The 22,237-nt window shown below is 41.8% G+C and overlaps 1 protein-coding gene across 1 annotated transcript in view; it reads right to left on the bottom strand.

Moving 5' to 3' along the window:
* Positions 1–16,319, bottom strand: part of LOC122646314 (probable tocopherol O-methyltransferase, chloroplastic) — a 47,415-nt gene extending 31,096 nt beyond the window's left edge. The window contains exons 1-2 of the mRNA XM_043839845.1: positions 16,014–16,319; positions 9,233–9,402 (exon numbers count right to left, since the gene is read on the bottom strand). Coding sequence (XP_043695780.1) covers positions 9,233–9,402; positions 16,014–16,224 — 381 coding nt within the window. The 5' untranslated portion in view covers positions 16,225–16,319. The remainder of the gene's footprint in view (positions 1–9,232; positions 9,403–16,013) is intronic.
* Positions 16,320–22,237: the final 5,918 nt, after the last annotated feature.

Below are 22,237 nucleotides of genomic sequence, written 5' to 3'. Positions count from 1 at the left end.
TAATGAAGACTGATCCTCCATTGTTGGAGCCTCCCTATGCACCCTTCTCCAGCCCCTTTCTACCCTATTCCATTATCCTCATTCCATATTTCCTTTTTCTCCAAGCTTTAATTAATTCCAGCCACCATACCCTAATCGATCTCAACTTGTCAAGGTTTTTCAAAACCCTGACTCCAATCGATTTTGGTGTTTCCTTTTTCAGATGCAGCTGATCTTTTGGGGGTGATTCCCTATTACTACAAGCCCTACTCGACCTAAGTTTGGACCCTTTCGATGGCTGGATTTGTTTCTACAAAGAAAATTCCTTAACCTGCTAATTTGGTTACTCGCCAAAACCCCGACTTTCGTGTTTCGGTTTTGCTAATTTTTGAGGGTTGATTACTCCCACTTCAAGGACCAATCGACCTCAATATTGCACCTATCCAAGTTTTTTGAAGACCCCTACCCCAATCGATCTCTTCTTATCAGGGTTTTCCAAAACCCTGATAAAAATCGATTTGGGCTAGGGATGTTTGCTGCTGTTCGAGTGCTTTGGAGGTGGTTCTAACATTAAAAGAGAACTCTCCTTCATCAGTTCAAGGCTTGAAGAAGGTCCTTTATGCTGGTGTAGTGCTGTAATACTGCCCTGCTCCACTTCTGTGATTTTTTGGAATCTCTTCCCTTTGAAGATCAGGTCTCACTCTCACTGGAGATTGATTGTTCACCTTGGAGGTTCCATTCTAGCAGCCTTGGTCAGCAGCTATTACATGTCTACATCAGCAATTACAGCCCCCTTTCCCTAAATCAATCTCAATTTCAGGGTTTTCTAAAACCCTGACAATAATCGATTTTAGGGTTAGGGTTTTCCTATCAAGCTCATATTTTGAGGAGAGTCTTATACATATCAGAGGAGTATTCAACCCATATTTCAGCATCATTCATCAGTTATTTTTGGAAAAAATTCAGGTTCATTCTTATGGCTCGATTTTTCCAATTATCAACCTATTTTCGTTGTTCTTATGTGGCTGGCTGCTTCAACTACCTATTGGATCTATTGAGTGATTATCTTATATTTGCTGGTTCTATTGAGCGTTACTACCTACCTTGCTGGTTCTATTGATTGGCTTCTGTAAGCATGACTGGTTGACATGTTATTGCTGCCTTTATGTGGACTACTATTGCCCTATTATTGAGACTGAGTATCCTACTATTGGAGATCGAATTTCTTTCATTATTGAAGACTCGAATCTACTACCCTGGAGATCAGCTTATTTGGGATTACAACAGTGTGTTCCAAGGTTATTGGTTGCAACTACGAACCTATTCAGTTATGTAAAGCATTTTTTGTTCATATCCGACTTACTTTGAGAGCTTGATCCTAGCCTTATTCACTAATTCAGATCTGATCCAAGTTTTTTGTTGAAGCTTCTTACATCCATTGCTGTCCAGATATCTTCGTCAATTCTATTTAGCATGTGGGAGTTTATAGTTTGGAATTTTGCACACTGGTTCTTCCTTGTGTGAAGATCGATCAAGTTTTTGAAGAATGGTGCCTTCTCCTTCTAAAAATCAGACCTGTTTTTTTATAATTCAGATCTGATCATTGGAGATTGGTGTTTTGGAATTAGTTTGATCGATTGAAAAAGGTTGAAGAGTACTGTGTTGCATTGCTTTTGTCCATGGTTCATTATCCCATTGCTCTTTTCACTTCACCACCTCCCAAAACATACCTTTGGCTTATACCCATAACCCCTTTGGAAGTTAATGGTATCATAGTTGTCATGGCGTCCTGGCGCTGGAGAGGGCTGCATGGCGACCTACGCCATGGCGACCCTCTTTGATTTCTTCCTCCCGACTCTCTTTCCTCTCTTCGATTTCTTCTTCCTGTCTTCGATTTCTTCTTCCCCCTTCGATTTCTTCTTTCCCTCTTCAATTTCTTTCGATTTCTTCTTCGATTTCTTCTTCCCGTCTTCTTTCCCTCTTCGATTTCTTCTTCCCTGTCTTTGATTTCTTCTTTCCCTCTTCGATTTCTTTCGATTTCTTCTTTCCCTCTTCGATTTCTGAATTTTCTTCTTAAAACTTGAGAAACAATAGAGAAAAAATAAAACATGGCTTGAGTATACATCTATTAACACATTAAAAATAGAGAAAATAAAAAATAAAACATGGTCGACATGCTCGCCATGGCAACGCCATGGCAGGCGACATGTCGATATATCGACGTGACACCCCTCCACCGACTTGGATCGCCATGACGCCGTGACAACTATGAATGGTATTCTCTAATTTGCCATTTCTTCCTTTTCCATTACCCTAATACCCTTAGCACCTCTTGGAAAATTCTGGAATATTATGTTTTTGCCCGATCTCTTACATCATCGTTGTTATGTCCACGTGTACTACACGTGAGGGGGGGATTATGTACAGTACACCTGCAGACATTGTAGAAGCAGAATTTGCAGGAACACTTGGTGCAAAACATAGAAGATCAGAGTTTTCACCATTGCCAATGGGTATCTACTTTGCTATTGGGTTGAGTTTGCTGTAAAGGGGAGATTGAAGTATTAAAGTATTGAAGATGTTTGGTTATTGCCTGCTTATATGAGGTTCTACAGTTGGGTTGATTTTTCCGCTGCTTGATCTTTTCTGCTGCTTGATTCATCTGCTCGCTACCCTAGTTACTTATCTTCAAGATTATCATTCAGAGATTCATCACTGGACAGCAATAGAAGATTGGTGAAAGCTGCCTTTTTTGGAAGACATTCCAGTCCCGGTTTGCTGATCAAGTCTGCCCAAGTTTTGAAGATCTATTTTTCAAGTTCTTGATGGTTTATTTGGGAGCTGCATTCATATGTCAAGCTGGATTCTGTTACAACTTAATTTTTTCCCATTTTGTTCAAGTTGGGCATTAGTACTTTGTATGCGCCAACTTGAGGGGGAGTGTTAGCATTATTAGGAGTTCTTTTTTCTTTAGTTCAAGCTGGATCTTCTTTCTTTACTTATTTGTATAATCCAGCTTGAGGGGGAGTGTTGGAATATGTAATCCGGTCCTTTTGGGGTAGTTTAATTCCTATTTTTTTAGGTTTAAGTCACTGCTCTTATAGAGACAGTTAGTTAGGGGTAATTATGTCTACAGTCGGCTATGTGGGTTTTAGTCCCACATCGCCTATTTCAGTCCCTTTGTATTTTCCCCTTTATAATAGAGGGGGGCTTACCTATCAATGAAAACAAGTTATTCCATTCTCTTATTCTCTCTTTCTAACCGACGATTCTGTCAACATTGAGCTTGACTGAAAAGATAGGGGGACACCAGTATACAAGGAGGGGGCGAGCAATATTCGTTGGTGCAGCCTTAAGCCCAAAGCATTGCAGGATTAACCTGTCTCTAGAAGACCCCCCTCTGCTCACCTTCACTGGTAATGGGAGTTCTCTTACCCAGGACCTAATGCGTGCAATAATCGTGATCGTCGTGCGCCTGTGTTCGTCATGCCTCCTGCTGTTTCTTTCCCTCCAGAGTTCCCAGACAATCAAAGAAGGGAGTAACCCTGTAATAAAAGCACTGAGGCAACGTCTGCTTGCTAATCCCTGCCAATGAGTAATCCGACTTCTGACGTCTTGAAATGGGAGCGTCTCAATGTCAAGAAACCGGTAGAAAAAGGCCCAAACCTTAGTGGCAGTACCACCCAAAATCAAGCAATGGTCTGTTGTCTCTCTCTTAGGCAAACCACAGCATAGGCACTTGGAAGCCAACGGAATCCCCACTGACATTAAGGAGTCATCTGTTGGTATTTTACCATTCATTAGTTGCCAATAGGGCTATAAACGGATCGGATTTGGCTCGGATAGTGCTATATCTGCATCCGCATCCGATTAGCTATCGGACGGATTCGGATAGTGCTAAACGGATACGGATCGGATATTTTATCCGTTTACATGTAAATATAGCTTGTCGGATAGCTATAGCTTATCCGAATCCGCATCTGTTTAGCTTTCGGACGGATTTGGATAGTGCTAAACGGATACGGACACGGATACGGAAACGGATTTCAGCTATTCATTTACACCCCTAGTTGCCAAGAGAAAAAAGCCACCTTTACGGGAAGGGATTGATTCCAAAGCCATTTGGCATATGTAACTACCGGCGACACTCTCCTTATTTCATTCCAGGCTGATTTAATCGCAAAACCTCCATCACTTGTCGGGGTCCACACCAGCACGTCTTCCCTATCAGAAAGGTGAAAAATACCTGAAGTAATGTCGTTCCTGATGGTCACCTCATCAATGTGGTCCAGTAAATCCCGCTTCCACGAGCCATCCTCCAATGCATCTTTTAGGCGCAGCTCCACATCAACCAGGAGGCCATTGTCCACCGCATCAATCAATGGACCAGCCCCGGTCCAATTGTCCAGCCAAAAGAAGACATCCCCAGAGCCAAGCAACCAACGTAATCTGTCTATCAGCAGCCCCTTATAGGCCAAGGCATTCCGCCATGATCTTGAGCTTACCCCTTTTGAATTTGCCAGAGAGATATGAAGGCCTTTAAAGAACTTGGCCCTAAAAAACTCGCTCCAAAGCGACTGATCCGTCAAAACCCTCCACAATCCCTTAAGCCTCAGCGAGAGCCCAACATCCTCCAGTAACCTAACCCCTAGGCCCCCCTCATCCAGTGGCCTACACACCTTCTACCAACTGACCCAGTGCTTCCGCTTTCCCCAGTCCGTGCTTCCCCAGAGAAAATCTGCGAAAATGCCGTATATCCTTCGCAAAACAGCCTTGGGGGGATCCAACGTGGCCAAGACATGGATAGGGATGGAGGAGAGGACATGCTTCAAGAGGGTGAGCCTTCCCCCTGCTGAGAGGAGTCTCCCCTTCCACCCTGCAACTTTGCTACAGATCCTATCAACCAGACCATCAAAGAAGTTGATCTTCAACCTTCCACAGTAAAGAGGGGCCCCTGGGTAGGTAATAGGCAAGGTCTTCTACGAGAACCCAGTAACCATTGCCACCAATCTGGTTTGAGCCGGCGAGGACCTGGCTCCTATCACAAAACAGCTCTTTTGCTTATTGACCAGCTGACCAGAAAAACCTTCATACCAGCCTAGAAAACCCATAATCTACTTTAGCGAGCTCTTTAACCCCCTGGAAAAAATTATAGTGTCATCTGCGAAGAGGCTATGAGAGATCCCCGGGCATCCTCTTGGAAGCCTGAAGTAGGAGGCATGCCCTTTAGCGAATAACTCCTTGAGCCCCCTACTTAAAACCTCCTCTACCAGAATGAAAAGAGCCGGCGATAAAGGATCCCCCTATCTCACACCCTTGGAGGACTTGAAAAAACCCAACTGCCTGCCTCCATGAACAACAGAGAACCAACAGTTCTCAACCGTCTTCCTGATCAGGTTGATCCAGTCTCCACAAAACGCAAACTTTGCGAGAACCCTCCATAAGAAGTTCCATTCCAGCCGGTCATAGGCCTTAGCCATGTCTAGCTTGAGAATCACATTTCCTCCCCTAGTTTTCCTGTTCAACTCCTGAGTGACCTCTTGCACAATTGAGATGTTGTCATGAATGCATCTACCCTGTACGAATGCACCCTGCTCCTCCGCCACTAAGGATGGCAGGAACCCTGCCAGTCTGGATGATAAGAGCTTTGCAATAATCTTATATGAGAAGTTGCATAGGCTAATAGGTCTCAAGTCCGCCATCACCTCTAGGTTATCTTTCTTTGGAATCAGAACCAAGTTGGCAAAGGTAAAGCTTCTAGGCAGCTCACCACCTTCAAAGAACTCCTTAACTGTAGCCCACACCTCATTACCCACCACATCCCAACAAGACGTAAAGAAATGCCCCGAAAAGCCATCAGGGCCTGGCGCGCTATCACAGGTTAAAGCAAAGACCGCTCCCTTCACCTCCTCTACTGAGGGGGTCTCCAGTAGAGAGGCATTATCAGCATTGGACACCACCGAAGGGACCAATGAAATCAGGTCCTCGTCCACCACACTGCCCTGAGAGGTAAAAATCCCTGAAAAATGTCGCACCGCCTCCTCCTGTACCCCCTCAAAATCAAAAATCCAGCTGCCATCTGCCCCTCTAATCCTCTGCACACCTGCCATCCTCCTCCTGACATTGACCGTGGCATGAAAGACCTTTGTGTTCCGATCCCCTTCCTTTAGCCAAGTGACTCTAGACTTTTACTTCTAGAAAATCTCCTCTTGCAATAAGACCTCCTGCAGTTCTTCCTTTGCTGCCCCAAGGGAAGCTCTGGAGGCGTCGTCAGCTCGCAAGTCAAACAACGTTTCAGCCCTACAAACCGCATCCTCTGCATCCCTAACTCGCTGGTGTATGTTACCAAAGGCCTCCTTATTCCATTTGCGAAGGGCAATATGAAGCCCCTTGAGCTCCAAGAATAAAACCCCAGTGGCATGCCCACCACCAGCTTTTCCCACTAGCTCTTGACAAAGTCTTGGAAACCTGGGTGCCGGAGCCACATCTGCTGAAATTTAAAACCAGCCACAGGGCGGGGGGCATCCAACCTAAAGGAGAGGCCGATCGGAGCATGATCAGTGCAGGACCTGTTAAAATGAGTCACCGAAAACCTGCTAAAAGCACTCGCCCAAGTCGCATTCACCAAAAACCTGTCAAGCCGAGCCATGACCCTGCTCGCACCTGCCTGGTTGTTGGACCATGTGAAAATGTTGCCACTGTAACCTGCATCAATTAGGGCCGCCCTGTTTAAGAAACTTTCAAACTCCTCCATTGATAAGGAACACACCGGTCTACTGCCCACTTTTTCCAAAGAAGCCGCCACAGCATTGAAGTCCCCCCCAACCGCCCAAGGCAACGTGACAGAAAGAGAGAATGTTTTCAGCTTCTCCCATAGCTCCCTTCTCTCCACCCTCGAGCAAAGGCCATGGACAAAGGTGAGGACATAGGAGCCTGCACCACCACCCCCCACATTCCACCGTGACGTACTGCCCATGCTCCTCAACCACCCTCACCTGATTTGATGATCTCCAGAAAATCCATAACCTGTCCGAAGTGTGAACTGATTCCATCCCAATCCGCCTCTTCACAACATTCGCCTTGGCGACCTGTGCTTTTGGTTCAGCCACCGCTACCATGTCCACCTTATGCAAGCTTACAAGAGCTTTTAACCGCCTACAAGTGGGCTTTGTTCCCAATCCCCCAGGCATTCAAAAAAATGCAACTCATTGAACAGAGTTAAGGGAATCAACTGCCGACCTCATCGATCTCGTGACACGCCTCTGCCCCCCCTCTAGAGCCCTCCTTCCCGTCCTAGCCTTCTTAATCTTTTTTCGCCTGTATACCAAGGCTGCACTAAGGCATGCTGCCCGCTGTTGCAATCGCCTCCTCGCCCCGTGGCCCCCTGGTGCTGACTCCGTCTATGTCTCTGGTAATCTCTCAATGCCTGGTGTTGCCCCCATATGCGTCTCTGACAGCCTCTCCATCAACCTGCTAACCCTCCAGGGAAGAGTAGCCTTGAAGGCCCTCAGACTATCCATCAACGCCTCACGGCTTGTCTCCATAGGCACTGAAGCCTGCGCCTGCCAGTTATCCTTCGAGCTTGCCGAGGCAGTTCCCCCTTTAAAAAAAGTCTCAGTGACAACGCAAAGAGAAGAAGACCTCAGCCCCATGCCCCTGCCTGCAGCTCCCACTGAACTGGCAGACCCTTCAGGAAGTTCCAACTCTATAGTTTGCTCCCCTCCGGTTTCCAGGACCTGCGTCGCCATGCTTGGGATCTCTCCCTCCTCTACTACACAAGGTGTAGCCCCCCCATCTGTCGCGACAGCTATCACGCCGCCAGTATTAGGTGCGACAGTTTCAGCCATAGCGGCGCATCCCTTCACCTATTCCTTCATAGCCGACAGCGCCACCGGCTTCCAACGGCCACTCCTCCGTCGAGGTAACCCCACCGGTCCCTGGTCCACAGACTCCCTAACCTCTCTGGCCCTCCCTGTCGAAGTACCCTCTCCTCGAGGAATAAAAACCCCCCCACAGTTCCTTCCCTCCTCCAAAATTTCAGTCGTTGTTGCTCCTGCAGCGTTATGCACAACTGCTGCGACATCAGAATGAACACTGGTAGGCCTCTGCCTCTGGATTTTCCTGCACACTTCCTTCAAGTGGCCAATTTTCGAACAAGCGACACAGTAAGCAGGTAGCCTTTCATACACCATTGCCTGGTGAAAACCACTACCACCACACCCAACCTAGACCTTTGCCAGAAGAGAAGCTTGCAAATCCACCTCAACACACACACGGGCTGCCACAGTGCACGTGCAATTCGCCATGGCCCCATCCACCTTCAAAACCTTGCCAATAGTCCCTGCGATGGACCTCAAGAAGTTGCCCTGATACAAGTTCACCGGCAGCCCCAACAATGAGATCCACACCGGCGCCAATGGAGACTCCCAACCCGAGACGAAGTCCGATGTCCACTTCATAAAACGGAAGAGAAACCCTTGGATATGCATCTGCTCCTTCATCCAGACCTTGACATAATCAGCTTGGGCAGAGAATCTCAGGAGCACATGCCGTGGGTCGAGAGCCAAGACAACAAAATCCCCCTGCAGGTGCAAGCCCTTTTGAATGGCCTCCTTGATGACGAACAAAGATGGCTTCCCATAGCTGCACTTGGCAACAAGGGAAGTAGCGAAGGCCACTTCCAAGAGGTCCAACTCCTCCCTGGAGAAGAAGACCGCAGGACACCCAAAGAAAGTCGAGGGTTTTTCAATCTCAACAGGAACAGGTGGCAGCGAAAGCGACCTGGTCACCACGGCAGCATAAGAAACAGCCCCACCATGACCTATCCCAAGCCGAGGTGGAGGATCAGGGGGCCGATCCTCCCTAGGAGGAGCCGCCATGCCCAAAACCCACGTGAAAGCAGCCTGGTTACCAAAACCCTAAACATGCGCCATCAGAGCTAAACCTGCGCACACCCTCCTCAACGTGCTGTGTCTGAAGGACAGAATTTTCTGGATGCTGAAAATTCCAGCAACTTTAATATCAGAATTCTATCATTTCCACGGCCTATTTTGCATCAGTATAATTCCATCCACAGTCCTGTTTCTTCAGGAGAGTATTTAACAGTGACTTTTTTTTTTTCCTTATTTTTGTTTTCCTCTTGCAATCTTGGATCTTTTAACAATTAACAAATCATGTTTCTTGCCACTTGAAAGTTATATTGAGTAAAGCAACAAATCAGAGAGAAACATTAGGTATCACAAAGCTCACATACCCTATCTGCTAAGCCACAGTCCAAAGCCAGAGAGTGAGCCCTTTGTGCCTGGACTGGGCTCAAGGTGATACCTTGGCATTTGGCCCCATATTTCCTTGCTAGGTACCTGGAGCTGCCACCAATCCCACACCCAACATCAACTATGGTCATGGGTCTTTTAACTGGATCCTCTGCAAAGCACAAACCAATACGTCATAACAGTAGAATAACGATATAAAAATTGGAAAGATATAAGAATTTCATTTCCAAGAAAATTAAGTGTAAATCAGAGGTACTATTCAACCCATGACTGCAAGATCTACTATTGTTGGTAGAGATTAAAAGAAAACGGATTTAGTCAACTCCTAGTTCCACAGAAACCTGGATAGGTTGCAGATCCTACACAGTTGAATATTCTAATGTCTACAGGAAGTACTATCACATTCATCTATTCTACTAACAAAAACTGCAACTTTTAATTCATCAAGAAAGGGGGAAAAAGTCAACTCTATGAGGCTTCTGGAACTACTGTCAGTTGTCAGAGAAGCTAAACATGGAAGCATTAAGACATGATCCATGGACATTAATATGGATTCAAGCATCAAAGAAATTTACAAATATATGGAGCATTGGATTTGGCAAAATAAGGAGACAACATTCATTAGTATAGAAATAATTTTAAGAGACACAAAAGTTAAAAAGTGGCTTATGTTGTTTGGGTTTGCACCTTATACACTTCCTTCTAACACTTGCAACAAACAAAGCACAGAAATCTTAGGTACAAGCATGTACATATTATAAGGTTATTTGGTCAGCCCACCTAGAAAAGTCTCCCTGATGTAGACAACCTGTACTACAAGCAGTATAGCCAGAGGAATAAAAAGAACCAGGTCCATACTTTGGCCCAAGGTTCTTCAACAGGACCTTTGGTTCAGGCAAGACCAAGCCCATGGTCTGGACTGAAACCAGAATCGTGGGGTTACTTTTGTAGTCTACTATTAGTTAGCACAGTTTCTATTTTGGTTACTTAGTAGTATCTTTAGTTTCTAATTGTATTGGTTCTATTTCCTCGATGTAGAAGGCACCACTGGTCCACTACTACATGTAGGGACCTATTTTAGTAGTTTCTAATTTATTTCTTTCCTTCTAGAGATAGTATGCTACCCTTCATATTGTAAGGGAGCTTCAGAGCCTCCCTCATGGTTTTGAAGATTAATGAAGATTGGCTTTGAGCCTTTGTTTGCTGTGAAAAACAGTTGTGTGGGTGAGATTCCCTATCGGTTGGTGAGAGACTGACCAAGGCCGTACGTGAGAGGCCTTGGTCATATCCCTTCCTCCCTTTTTCTTCTTTCATATTCCCTGCAATTCCAGCTAGTATTCTAGACCTGTTCTCGGGCATTTAAGTTGCTGTCCAGTTGCGTTATTGAAGAGGAGTATTGATAACAATAGGGGAGATCCATTGGAGGATTCAATCATGTTGACAGTACCCTGCGGCTACAGAAATTGGGAGTTTCTCTTACTGTAGCTTATCCCCTTCAGAGCAATTGATCAGAATTCAGAACAGTACACCATGGTGGATTTTTGATAGTCACAACATCTTCTCAAAGTCTTCATTCGACCTGAGTTGTAACTCCATCCATAGTCCAGATCGACAGTAACAGTACGCTTCTATTTTGGGTTCTACTTCCTAATTTAAGATATTCCTCATTTTTCTCAATCTAACCATCTGTTGGCTGAGATATTTTAAGGCTTATTTCCTTTGACTAGATTCTACATTAGTTCCAAAGTGGATGCTGATCTGCCCAGCAGTTTGTGAGATCTTAAAGGGTGTACCCAGTGCACAAGGCTCCTGCCACTGCGGGGGTCTGAGGAGGGTCATAATGTAAGCAGCCTTACCCCTGCTTTGCAGAGAGACTGTTTCCCATCTCGAACCCGCAACCACTAGGTCACAAATGGAGCAACCTTACGCACTTAGGTTGTGAGATCTTAATGGTTACTAAGGTACCGTTTGACAACATTTGGTTTCTATTGTTTCTGTGCTATTAATGTTTCCAGCACACAATTAGCACAGAAAACGCGTTTGAGAAATCTGTTTTGTTTCACTTGTTTTTTATAACAAAAATAGGAATTTATAACAATTTATGAATTTAAAAACGTTTTTGTAATAACAACAATTTGTTGTTTTTACATTTGTTGGACCAAAACCTAAAACTGTTACCCGATAGTTTGCTATCTCCATCTCTCGCTCACTCAACCTACCTCTCTCTCTCTCGTCCATCTCCCTCTTCCTCACCTTCTCCCCTTCTTCTCTCTCTCCGGCTCCGGCTCCCTCTCCTTACCGTCTCCAGCACTCCCTCTCCTTACCGCCTCCAGCACTCCCTCTCCGAACCCATGAGATTCAAAACTCAAAGAAAACAATAGTTGCAGAATCTTACTAAAATAAACAAAGAAAGGCATCGCCACGGCGACTCAGAAAGAGGGCTTTGTCGCCCGATTTGAAGAGGCCTTCATGGTTAAGTCCCAAAGGAGCACAAGCAACAATGGTTCACTATGAATGCGGACCTCAGATGCAGCAGCAGTGTAAGAGAAGGACAGATCACCAATGACAAGAGATCCAAGCTAGGGGGTAAAGATAATGACCAAGGCCAGAAGCACCGATCGAGCGATAATATTGAGAACCCTTAAATTGGGTAGTTTAATTGTGATTCCACTTCTGTGCAGTTGTTTGAACCTGCTCTGGTTCTTGGGGGATCGAAATCCTGGAGCCAACAACCCCATTTCTTCTTCTTCTAGCGAGTGCAATACCTGGCAGCAGTATGGTTTCCACCCACGAGGGCTACACGAGTGCTTCAGATTCTTGACCAGAGGAGCATTAACTGCCCAAGCCTCTGCACCTCCATGGTTCCTCACTAAACGGCCCCAGATCGACTGGATTTTTCTAAACACCCATCTAGTTTTTCTTCCTTTTTCTTTAGCGGGTCATTGGAAACCCATGTGGCTTCGATCTGTGAATAGGAAGAAGAACCATGCGATGCGAGGCCGATGGGAAGAGGGAACGATGAAGGGGGGTCAATTGATTGCCTCTTGATTCACCGCAGAACAATTGTATCACCGTTGAAATAGAAGATCAAATTCGTCGGGAAAGCTTCATCACAATAACACCAAAGGCACAGACGAGAGAGAGAGAGAGAGAGGAAAATGGAAAAAATCCCTTAATGGTTTAGAATTTTTCTTAAAAGACAGGAAAAGAAAAACTAGGAATCATTTCATAACAGGTAACGTTGGACTGCTACTCTCTACTGTTCTTCATTTGAGTTGTAGGTCGAAGAAATTCACAAAAGGTACGGATTTTACACTTTTGATATGTACTTTATTCTATTCCCTCATACTCTGTTTTTCACTTCATTCTATAACTATGTTAATACTCCATTGATTGGCTCTTTGATTGTTAGTTTTAATCCCGGCTAGATATCATTACAACCTCTCAGATTTATGGAGTATTCTGGTTATAGAAATCTCAGGATTTAAATTACTGAAACACTTTCTTATTTCAGCAATACAGAATTATAACTGCAGGCTGATCTGTAGATCAGATCCAGCCCTTCTTTGGGGTTTCAAGAGGACCCTAGGAGTCAAACTCGACCAGGGTTTGAGAGCCTTCAGAGCTCTGGTTCTGAAGTTAATTAAAATTTCCTCTTTTTGCTATGAATTCCAAATTTCAGAATTAGAGTTCTAAAAATCAATCCCGAACCCACCGTCTGATTGATTTCATATTTTGGGCCTAGTATTGAATAGATAAGGGGGGCAATTCGATTTCAATTCCAACCTATTCTAATGGTTTGATTTGAATTAATTTGGTTTGTCTAAACCTTCCATCGATTCTCAGATTTAGGAATTCATTCTTTAACTAGAAATCTTCAGATTCTAAGAATGGTTTGAAAAGGATCAAGCCGAGTTGTGATTCCTATTTTACCTAATTTGTTGGTTTTGTTTTCCTGTCTCAAATAGATATTTGTTATTCTCTTGCAGCCAATGTGTTTTCATGGCAGTCATTGTTATTGTTCTTAACTGAAAACAGAATTATCTACAACATGTGCACTCAGAAGCCCCCTCATGATTATGCCCAACAGCTCTATGGAAAGTATAGAGAGTCCTTCGAAGAGTGCATTACTGTAAAGGTGAGGAAGTTGTGGTTCTTTCTAATACTAATTATCAATAATTCACTATGTGACAGATTGCTATACATGAGAATTTGGTTGTACCTTTTTGTAGAGTTTGTACCTATTAACTGCCAGAGCTTTTGCACTGTATAACTCTTTGCTCAGCTTGTGTTAACTGTCACTTAATTGTGTGCATCAACCTTGTTCTCTCCTTGGTTAAAGTTTCTTCCTCCAAATTGTTTGTATGGATTTGTAGTTGTTGTTGTTCAAATTATCTACTGTTTTCCAAAATGGCAATCACTTGCTTGCTTTTATCCACTAAAAGGTAATGTTGTTAGTTTTTACTTTAAGGCTGTCAAGGATAGGCTTTGTCCATTTTCCACCACTGCTTGTATAGGTTTATAAAAAGAATTTGGTCAATGTTTGTGGCTTGATGAAACCTGCCATTTGCACCTGGGACTGGATTGTGTCATTGTGATTCACAAAGCATTGGGAAGTCCCATAAACTAGCTATAGGAAACGTCGAAGGTAGACATGGAAATTATGCATCCATTTTTCTTATCATGACATGGTTCTCATTGGATCCACCAGCTATGGTATTTTGGAGATTGAACCTATCATTTTGCTGTCGCTCTTTTACCTTGAAACTGTGGTAGTTGTGTCATGGACTCATGGGTCAAGTACGAGGGAGGGAGAGAAGCAGTCGGTGGGCCTGTTTTTCTGTCACAGCTCCTATTGGATTTTGGAACCAAGTTGAGGAATTTGAAGGAATTTGTGTTACCATGACATCATTCTTACTTTTCTCAGTTTTGGGGAGTGGTACTCAAATATTTTCTTCATAGGATCCAGAGGTATCTAATAAGGACCTCCTCCACCCACTTTGAGAATAAGAACCATATTTTGGTCTTGCTGAGGCTGAAGAAGGTTTCTGCTGGAAGGTTTGCTGTCAATTCCTGTTAGGATTTTGGTGTTGCATCTTGAGTTTCACTGACTAGATGTTCATCTTTTGCAAAGCCTGTTACAAAAAGTTGCGGATTTTGATATGGAACTTGTTTCATCCTATCCTTTGCAAAAGACTCTACAATCTTTGCTCTTTCTTTGGACTGCTGAACACCTAAGCTCTCCCCATTCAAAGTTTCAAAGAAGACCCACCACAAATTTCTCCACATCTGATCACCATCTCTTCTCTTTTTTCTTCTCCCTCTGTTCTTTTTCCACTGTCAATATTTCTCTCTGTTATCCATATGTTGAGTCATCATGGTGGATCACTGGATTACATGCATAATGTTGAGTCATGATATGAATTTGCTACAGCACAGCTAATTAATTTGGTTAAGTGTTGACGAAATTCTGTTGCTTCCATTGGATTACCACTTGTGATCTATTAATGTTTGCTTTGTGATATTTTTTTCTTTTCTTTTATTTGTTTATTCTGACTTTGTTTGACATGTAGAATGAAATGGTTGATTGTGTTTAGTATTATCATTGAAGCATGGTTTGTGGCATGGTCTCATGGTTACTTGTAAATTTCAAACTTTACTTGTTGGGTCTTTAGCTCAAATTGGTAGAGCACTTGGAACATGAGGATGTCTCAAGCATGTTCCAAGGGGATGATGGTTTGAATCCACCAAGACCCTTTTTTTAATATTTTTTTACTAAAAATAATTTTTAATGTTCTACCATCCATGACTTTATATGTATTATAGTAAAAATGGCAATTTTGTAATTTATATTAATCAATACAAAACTGTTACAGAAACAGGTTTTATCAAACACTTTTCAGTATTAATAGTGTTCTGGATACGTTTCTGGAACAGGCTTATCAAACACCTTTCAGGAAGCCAGTAACATTATTCTGGTAACAGTAACACCAAAATACGTTTTTGGTCAGAAACAGCACAGAAACACTAGTAACATTGTCAAACGGTACCTAAATATGAGTTCTATAGTTCCTATTTTGTTTTCCTTGGTGTAACTACTATTCATGGGGATGGAAACAGTGTTATTCAGGTCTTCTGTGAAATGTTAAGAACTGGGGTGAGAACCAGGGTTTAAGAATCAGGAATCGAATTGGTGAATCGGTAAATCGGTCGATTCGAATCAAATCAGCTATGACCGATCCCGGTTCCCACCGATCCGACATGGCCGATTCACAACCAAACACCTAGAAATTCCCTGTTTTTGGATCTGAGGACCAATTCTAGGATTCTTGGACACCGATCCGGGCCGATTTCGATCCAATCCAGATCGGAGATTGGTGATTCCGTCGGTGAATCCATGTTTTAAAACTCTGGTGAGAACAAATGAGGTCACATTTGTTGCTCTTTTACTTCCCATCCCTGCCTTCCCCGCCCCTTCCCTGACCCCTCCCCTCTTCTCCGACCCCTACCCCCTCTGCTACTCCCCCATATCTCTCTGAGACTCACACACAGGTTATAGAATTTATTTTAAAAATAAGTAATACCAAACTTATTTTCATTATACAAATTATTATTGTAAATGATTTTTTATAAATAGAAAATAAACAGAAATGTAAATCATGCCAAAGAGAGTTTTAGTTTATAACGAATATGTTCTCGTTGTTAAAACTAATGGAAATATGAGAAGGCAAAAGCAAGAGTTAAGAAGATAAGAGCTTTAACCTGAGACGCCGCCAAATCTGAGCGTTTCTTCAATCATGCGAATCTGAGCATTCCGATGGTCAGATATCGAAGATTGCACGTCTGGATCGTAGAACCCATGGTGCATATGGTCTCCCCATATATCCTCCCATATCCCCGACGACTCGTCATATAACTCAGCAATGCCCTTTTGCAACGCCTCCGTCCCCACACGCGGCGCAGCCGCTGCCATCACCACTCCTCTTCTCCGCCACCGCCGTAGATCAATACTGGTAGCATTCTTCTGCCGGAGTCGAACTAGATTTCCACTCTCGTAAGTGGATGGTCGTTTATGGAATCCTAGAAATGGAGGTCCACATGTACGGAGAAGAGTAGCCATGGCCGAAAATTTTTACCCGAAATTTTCACGACTGGCGAAAGGAAAGTAGATTCTGTTTTGTACATATCAGAAATTGATGAGGGAGAATAGATTGGATATAACTATGATTTATCTCCGTAAAGTATGATCATGCATTTCATCAATCGGATTGGTATCCGAATTGGTTGGTTTACCTTATGCTTTTTTATGACCGTCCGATGCATCCACTTCATCAAGTGTTCCACAAGTGATCCACATAGAAAACATTTACCTTGCATTGGAACTGCTAGTCTCATACATCTCACTACGGGTACCAAGTGCAAGTGTTTATCAAAAAAAAGGTACCAAGTGCAAGTGCGCCGCCCACAACTATACACTCTTACGTAAGCCCCACAATTATAACACCGATAAAACAAAATGAAAAGGAAAAAATTAACATGTCCATTACATCCTCCGTCTAAGGGTGTCAATCCGGTACCGAAATTGTATACTGCAATTGATACTGCACCGTATTACCACATCAAATATAATTTGGTATGGTATTGGTATGGAAAAATGATATCATACTCGGTATGATACAGTATCGATATGAAGGTTAAAACCGTCGATATATATTGATATCATACCGTTTTATCCAATACGATATTGTACCGAATTAAAAGCTATATAATATATATACAATTATATGACTATATATATAAAAGTATATATGTATTTCTAATATAGAATAATTTATATATACAATATAATATATTTCAATATTTCATATTGTATGTAATAATTTTATTAACTTATATATAAAAAATAACATATTGAATACCATATATAGGTATAATACCGAATATCATACCGCATAAAAACCGTACCAAAATCGTATCGAGTCAGTATAGTATCGGTATGGGAAATTCACCATTTATCCGGTACAGTACGGTACAATAACGGTATGGGATATTTGATTTTTGTACCGTATCGAAACTGTACCGGATTGACACCCTGACCTCCGTCAGGTGTCAAATGGTTGATTCGGCTTGGTTTCGATCGGATTGAATTGGTTTCGATTTAAAAATAAATGAATCCAAAATCAAATTGATAAGGAATTTCGATTTTCAATCGCTTTGGATTTAATTTGATTTTTTAGTATCAATTTAATACCGATTTAAATAGGTTTATTTTCGGGCTTGAACCAAATTAATGAAATCTTACATTCATAATCAGTAGTGAGGAAATATTCGGTAGTTTTCTTTGATAATATGTATAGTTTAGAAATATAGAAATATTAGTACAAACTTGATCAGATTTGAAGTTAGTTATCAGTATAAAATAACCTAGACCCTTGTCAAGCTGATCCGATAAACATCATCGGGACTATATCATAGCAGTAAGCCCTTTGATAACTTGCATACTATAGATTTCAACCATTAGAAAAGATGATGACTGGTTTAAACCATTCCTTCAATTGAAATCTGGGTATTTATTATTTAGTAATCCAATCCATAGAGAATTAAAGCAAATCATGACCACAATAAATGATTATACAAGTAAACCAATCGTATGGATTAATTTATGGTCAGTGTTTCCTTTTGGCACCTAAAACCAGTTTTTAATGGAAACTCATATTGTAGGTAGAGTAACTTGGAGTAGAGAAATTAATGTCAAACATTTTTGTCAAATCTTAAAGAAGATAAATCTGTATATTTTATAACTGAATGGTATCTCTTACAATTGTTGGCTATTGTTCTCCCAAGTTAGGAGAAATTGCTTGTTAATAGAAGGAGAAATAGTCGTCTTTCATCTTTCAATGAGTATGAGTACAAAAAAATTTTGAGTACAAAAGCTTTCACCAAAAAAAAAAAAAAAGTGTGAGTACAAAAGCTGTCAATGAGAATGAGTATTATTAAATATGATTATTTGTACTAGGTTCGTTTATCGGTTTTATTAGGTTTGATTTTTAATCCAAATATTGGGTGGTTCGATGCGGTCTGGTTTTTAGCCAGTTCCATCATACCCCAGTCCAAAATTGATCCAATCAATAAGGATCGTTTTGATCCAATTTTTTTTGGGTTTTTGACAAATGCCCCCCTGAAAATATTCATTTGTCCAAATGACCCTCGACAATTTTTTTAATTGCAAATTCTCCCTTATTTCAAAACATTGTAGCACGTCGGTTCCTACCGTTAATTTGAGATGTTAAATGTTAATTTTAAGGAATCTAATGATCAAAATGCCTTTCTAATCATAACTCACCAAAATTTAAAACTAAAATGACTAAAATACCCTCATCTTCCCCAGATCGATTAAGATTGAAACTGAAAATTTTTTCCCCAAATCAGTCTTTAAAGAGTGCAAACTCAGAAAATAGTTTAATGGTTTTAACGTCTGTAAGTGGTGTCGATGGCTAGTGGTTGCACTGTGGCGGCGTTAATGGAGTTTCAGGCTTGGTAGTGTTGGCTGTTTAATAGTGTGATCCAAATAATAGGTCTTTGTTTTGTTTCTGAGTTGGCCCATTAAAAAGTTCCATTTATCTAACCTCTGCTTCCCGACTTCTAGAAACCTCAAATACTAAATAGTCCACCGCAGCCATGGGAGTTCTATGATTCTCCATCCAACGGGGCTGGCAAACAAAACCCAGAAAAACCTGAAGACAGTTGACCTATGCCATTGATGGTTACATCTTTAGCAGTGAAGACGAGAATTGATAGCTCTCCTGTGATTGTGTGTCTGTACGAGCCAAAGGGACGAGGCCTGTAAAAATGAAAAACCTAAAACGATGCAGAAAAAGGAATGGAAATTTCAAATAAATAGAAGGGCATTTTGGTCATTATCAATTCTGATCTCTTGCTTTCAAGATGGGTTCAAACCCTAACCAATTTGGGGGAAAAAATTTCAGTTTCAACCCTAATCAATTTGGGGAAGATGAGGGCATTTTGGTCATTTTATTTTTTAATTTCGATAGGTTATTATCATAAGGGCATTTTGGTCATTAGATTTCTTAAAACTAACATCTAACGTCCCAAATTAACAGTAGAGACCAAAGTGCTATAATGTTTTGAAATTAAGGGGGAGTTTGCAATTAGAAAAATTATAAGAAACATTTGGACAAATGGAAATTTTTAAGGGGCATTTGTCACAAACCCAATTTTTTTTTTTTTTTTATCTTTTCGGTCGGTTTGATCGGTCGGGACTAAGTTTTGACAACCATTGTCATTAGTATCTCAATTCTACCAATTCTAGCTTTCTTAGCCAAAATATTTAACAAACAATATATATATTTTTTCATAAGAGTGCAAGATTCATTCAAAAATGACGGATAAGCTCCTACCGTCTACCACAAGAGAGGTAGCTAGACAAAGATTGGAATTGGGCCAAACAATCCTATCCGTAACGGATTGTACCCTCTTGACAAGGATATCTGCAACAGTATTAGCAGTCCTTGAGATATAAAAACACTGACAGTCATCAAAATATGTGGCAAGATGAAGGATGTCCTCTAGCACTGATCTAGTTGCAAGATTGGAGTTAGATATAGGGTTCTTCAAAGCTAAGATGGTCTCCTCGCTGTCGCTTTCCACCCTTAACTTCCTGACATCTTCAAATATGGCTTCAAGCATCCCTTGGCGAACAGCAAGAGGCCAAGAGTCTCACCCACATTCACCTCTGTAAATACCAAGGGGTCCGAGACTGCAATAAGGCATCTACCATGCTGGTCACGCAACAAGTAACCCACCCCTGACCGGTGTCCTTTCTTCACATAAGAAGCATCGCAGTTTAAATATCTTTAACAACCTATCCACACCCAATATATAGGACCTAAAATGGCTCCTATGGACAATTTGTTGTTTCCTTTCGAGAGAAGAAACTCATCATCTGCCAAGAGCCAGTCCAAACTTCTAAAGGATCACACCCCAACCTCCTTGCCCCTGCAAGCCCTTGGAGAAGTCCCATGGCTATGGCCTCCATACTGTCTCCTGTAAAACCATGGTCCATGTCGAAAAAACAAAAATTATACCAAACAATAATAGAAGTCTAGCCAGCCTCATTAGTAAATTGGGAAAGTCGGATCGAACTGAGAGGGCCGGGTGAATCAGTTCCCTTAAATTTTACGACGTCTTTTGTAAATCACATAGTCGCTTACAGTCTCACCTTGCACCACCAGAATGTGGCCAGGTCTACCAAGACTGTAAACTCACTCAGCAAAACAGGGATTAGTCTCTAACAAATAAAAATAGACACAGAGACATGATTTATGTGGTTCACCTCACAATATGTGAAGGATATGCCCAATACTCAACAACAATACAGGTAGCCGCCCCTACGGTCAGGATACCCCTTACCCTTTACCCTGCTTCAACCTCTCACCTCAGTGAGGGCAAGGACTTCAATCCCCAATATAAAATGGCCTCAGCCTTATAATCAACCAACCCAATAATCAAATTTCAATCACAAACCCAACCCTTAACAGATTACACAGAGACAATGGTTTGTGAACACATTTATCTTCTCAAATGAAAACTCCCAACTCCAAACGAATGCTGTGAGATCTTAAACATGACGAATCAAGCACTTGAATCCATCACTAACGACCAAACCGATGTTTTCTGACGATTTCCTTCACGTCTATGCTCTTGAATCTTGTCGGAATGGTAGAAGACTACTTCTCATTGATTTCCTTCTTCACTAGGGCTCAAGAGATGCGTTTTCGGTCCTTTAACGAGAATATATATACAATACCAAAAGATACTCTTCTGATCAACTAAATACTGTCTTCACAACCACACCACTGTCAAATCCTTGTTGCCAACAATGACAAGACTGCCAAGAGCCCCAACATAAATATATCATAGTCAGCTACCAGCAACATTGCATGACCCCCTCTCATAAAAAAAAAATTTGCATGACCCTCAATTAGGCAATTGGAGTTCTCAGAGGAAGATAAACTCATAGAGTAGTTAACTGTAAAAGGAATTGTTGCATTTTAAGATTCTGTAATAGAAGATTTCAAATCATATAAATGGAGATTAGTAACCCACTGAGAAACATTATGAAGTATACTCTAAAGGTCAAGATTTCGATTTTGAAAGGCAATTTGGATATGATGGTTCCAAATGACATTAAGGGTTATAAAGAGCACACTGAAAGACCAACAACGAAGACCAAAAATTAAATCATTTATCCATCGCTCGGTATGAAAGCCCAAAAGACCAGCAACCCAAATTCTTTTAGAGTAAGGGCAAGAAAATAAAACATGCAAATAGATTCTATATATTGTTTACAAAAATAACAAATAAATTCCCTTTAAACCATTTTGAAATTCTCAACTTTGTAGGGTACCCTTCCATGCAAAACAAAAACCTCAAATTTTGGATGCAAGCTGAGTTTCCAAAAGAAAACCTACCATTTACACACCTTTCTGTTGTAAGATCGAATGCAACCCAAGAGGGATTGGGATCCTTTGCGGCCGGCATGTAGCCTCACATAGGTAGGGGAAAACTGATCACCTTACCCACTGCCCGAGCACCTTGCCCGGATGGGGTCCACGCCTTGCCTGTGTGGAGGAGTAGCTCAAGAAAAGTGGAGTGGCATGATGTTGTTTGGTTCACGGGAAGTATTCCAAGGCAATCATTTACCTCTTGGAGATGTCTTATAGATGCTCTTCCAACCAAGGACCAATTGAACCGGAAAAATATTAGGTGAATCCCAATTGTGTATTTTGTTGGGCTAGTATAGATAGTTGGAATCATGTTTTCTTTGAATGATCTTTTACGCCTGTTATTTTGGGAGATATTTTCTTTGAATGCTCTTTTTGTGTCACTATTCATTATGTTTGGTGGGAAAGGAAAATGAGTATATTCAAGAATAAAAATAGAACTAGACATCAGATGTCTTCCAT

Source organism: Telopea speciosissima, chromosome 11, assembly GCF_018873765.1.
Source record: "Telopea speciosissima isolate NSW1024214 ecotype Mountain lineage chromosome 11, Tspe_v1, whole genome shotgun sequence".
Taxonomy (NCBI): domain Eukaryota; kingdom Viridiplantae; phylum Streptophyta; class Magnoliopsida; order Proteales; family Proteaceae; genus Telopea; species Telopea speciosissima.
The sequence above is the reverse complement of the archived record's forward strand: the minus strand, read 5'-3'. Positions and strand labels throughout refer to the sequence as shown.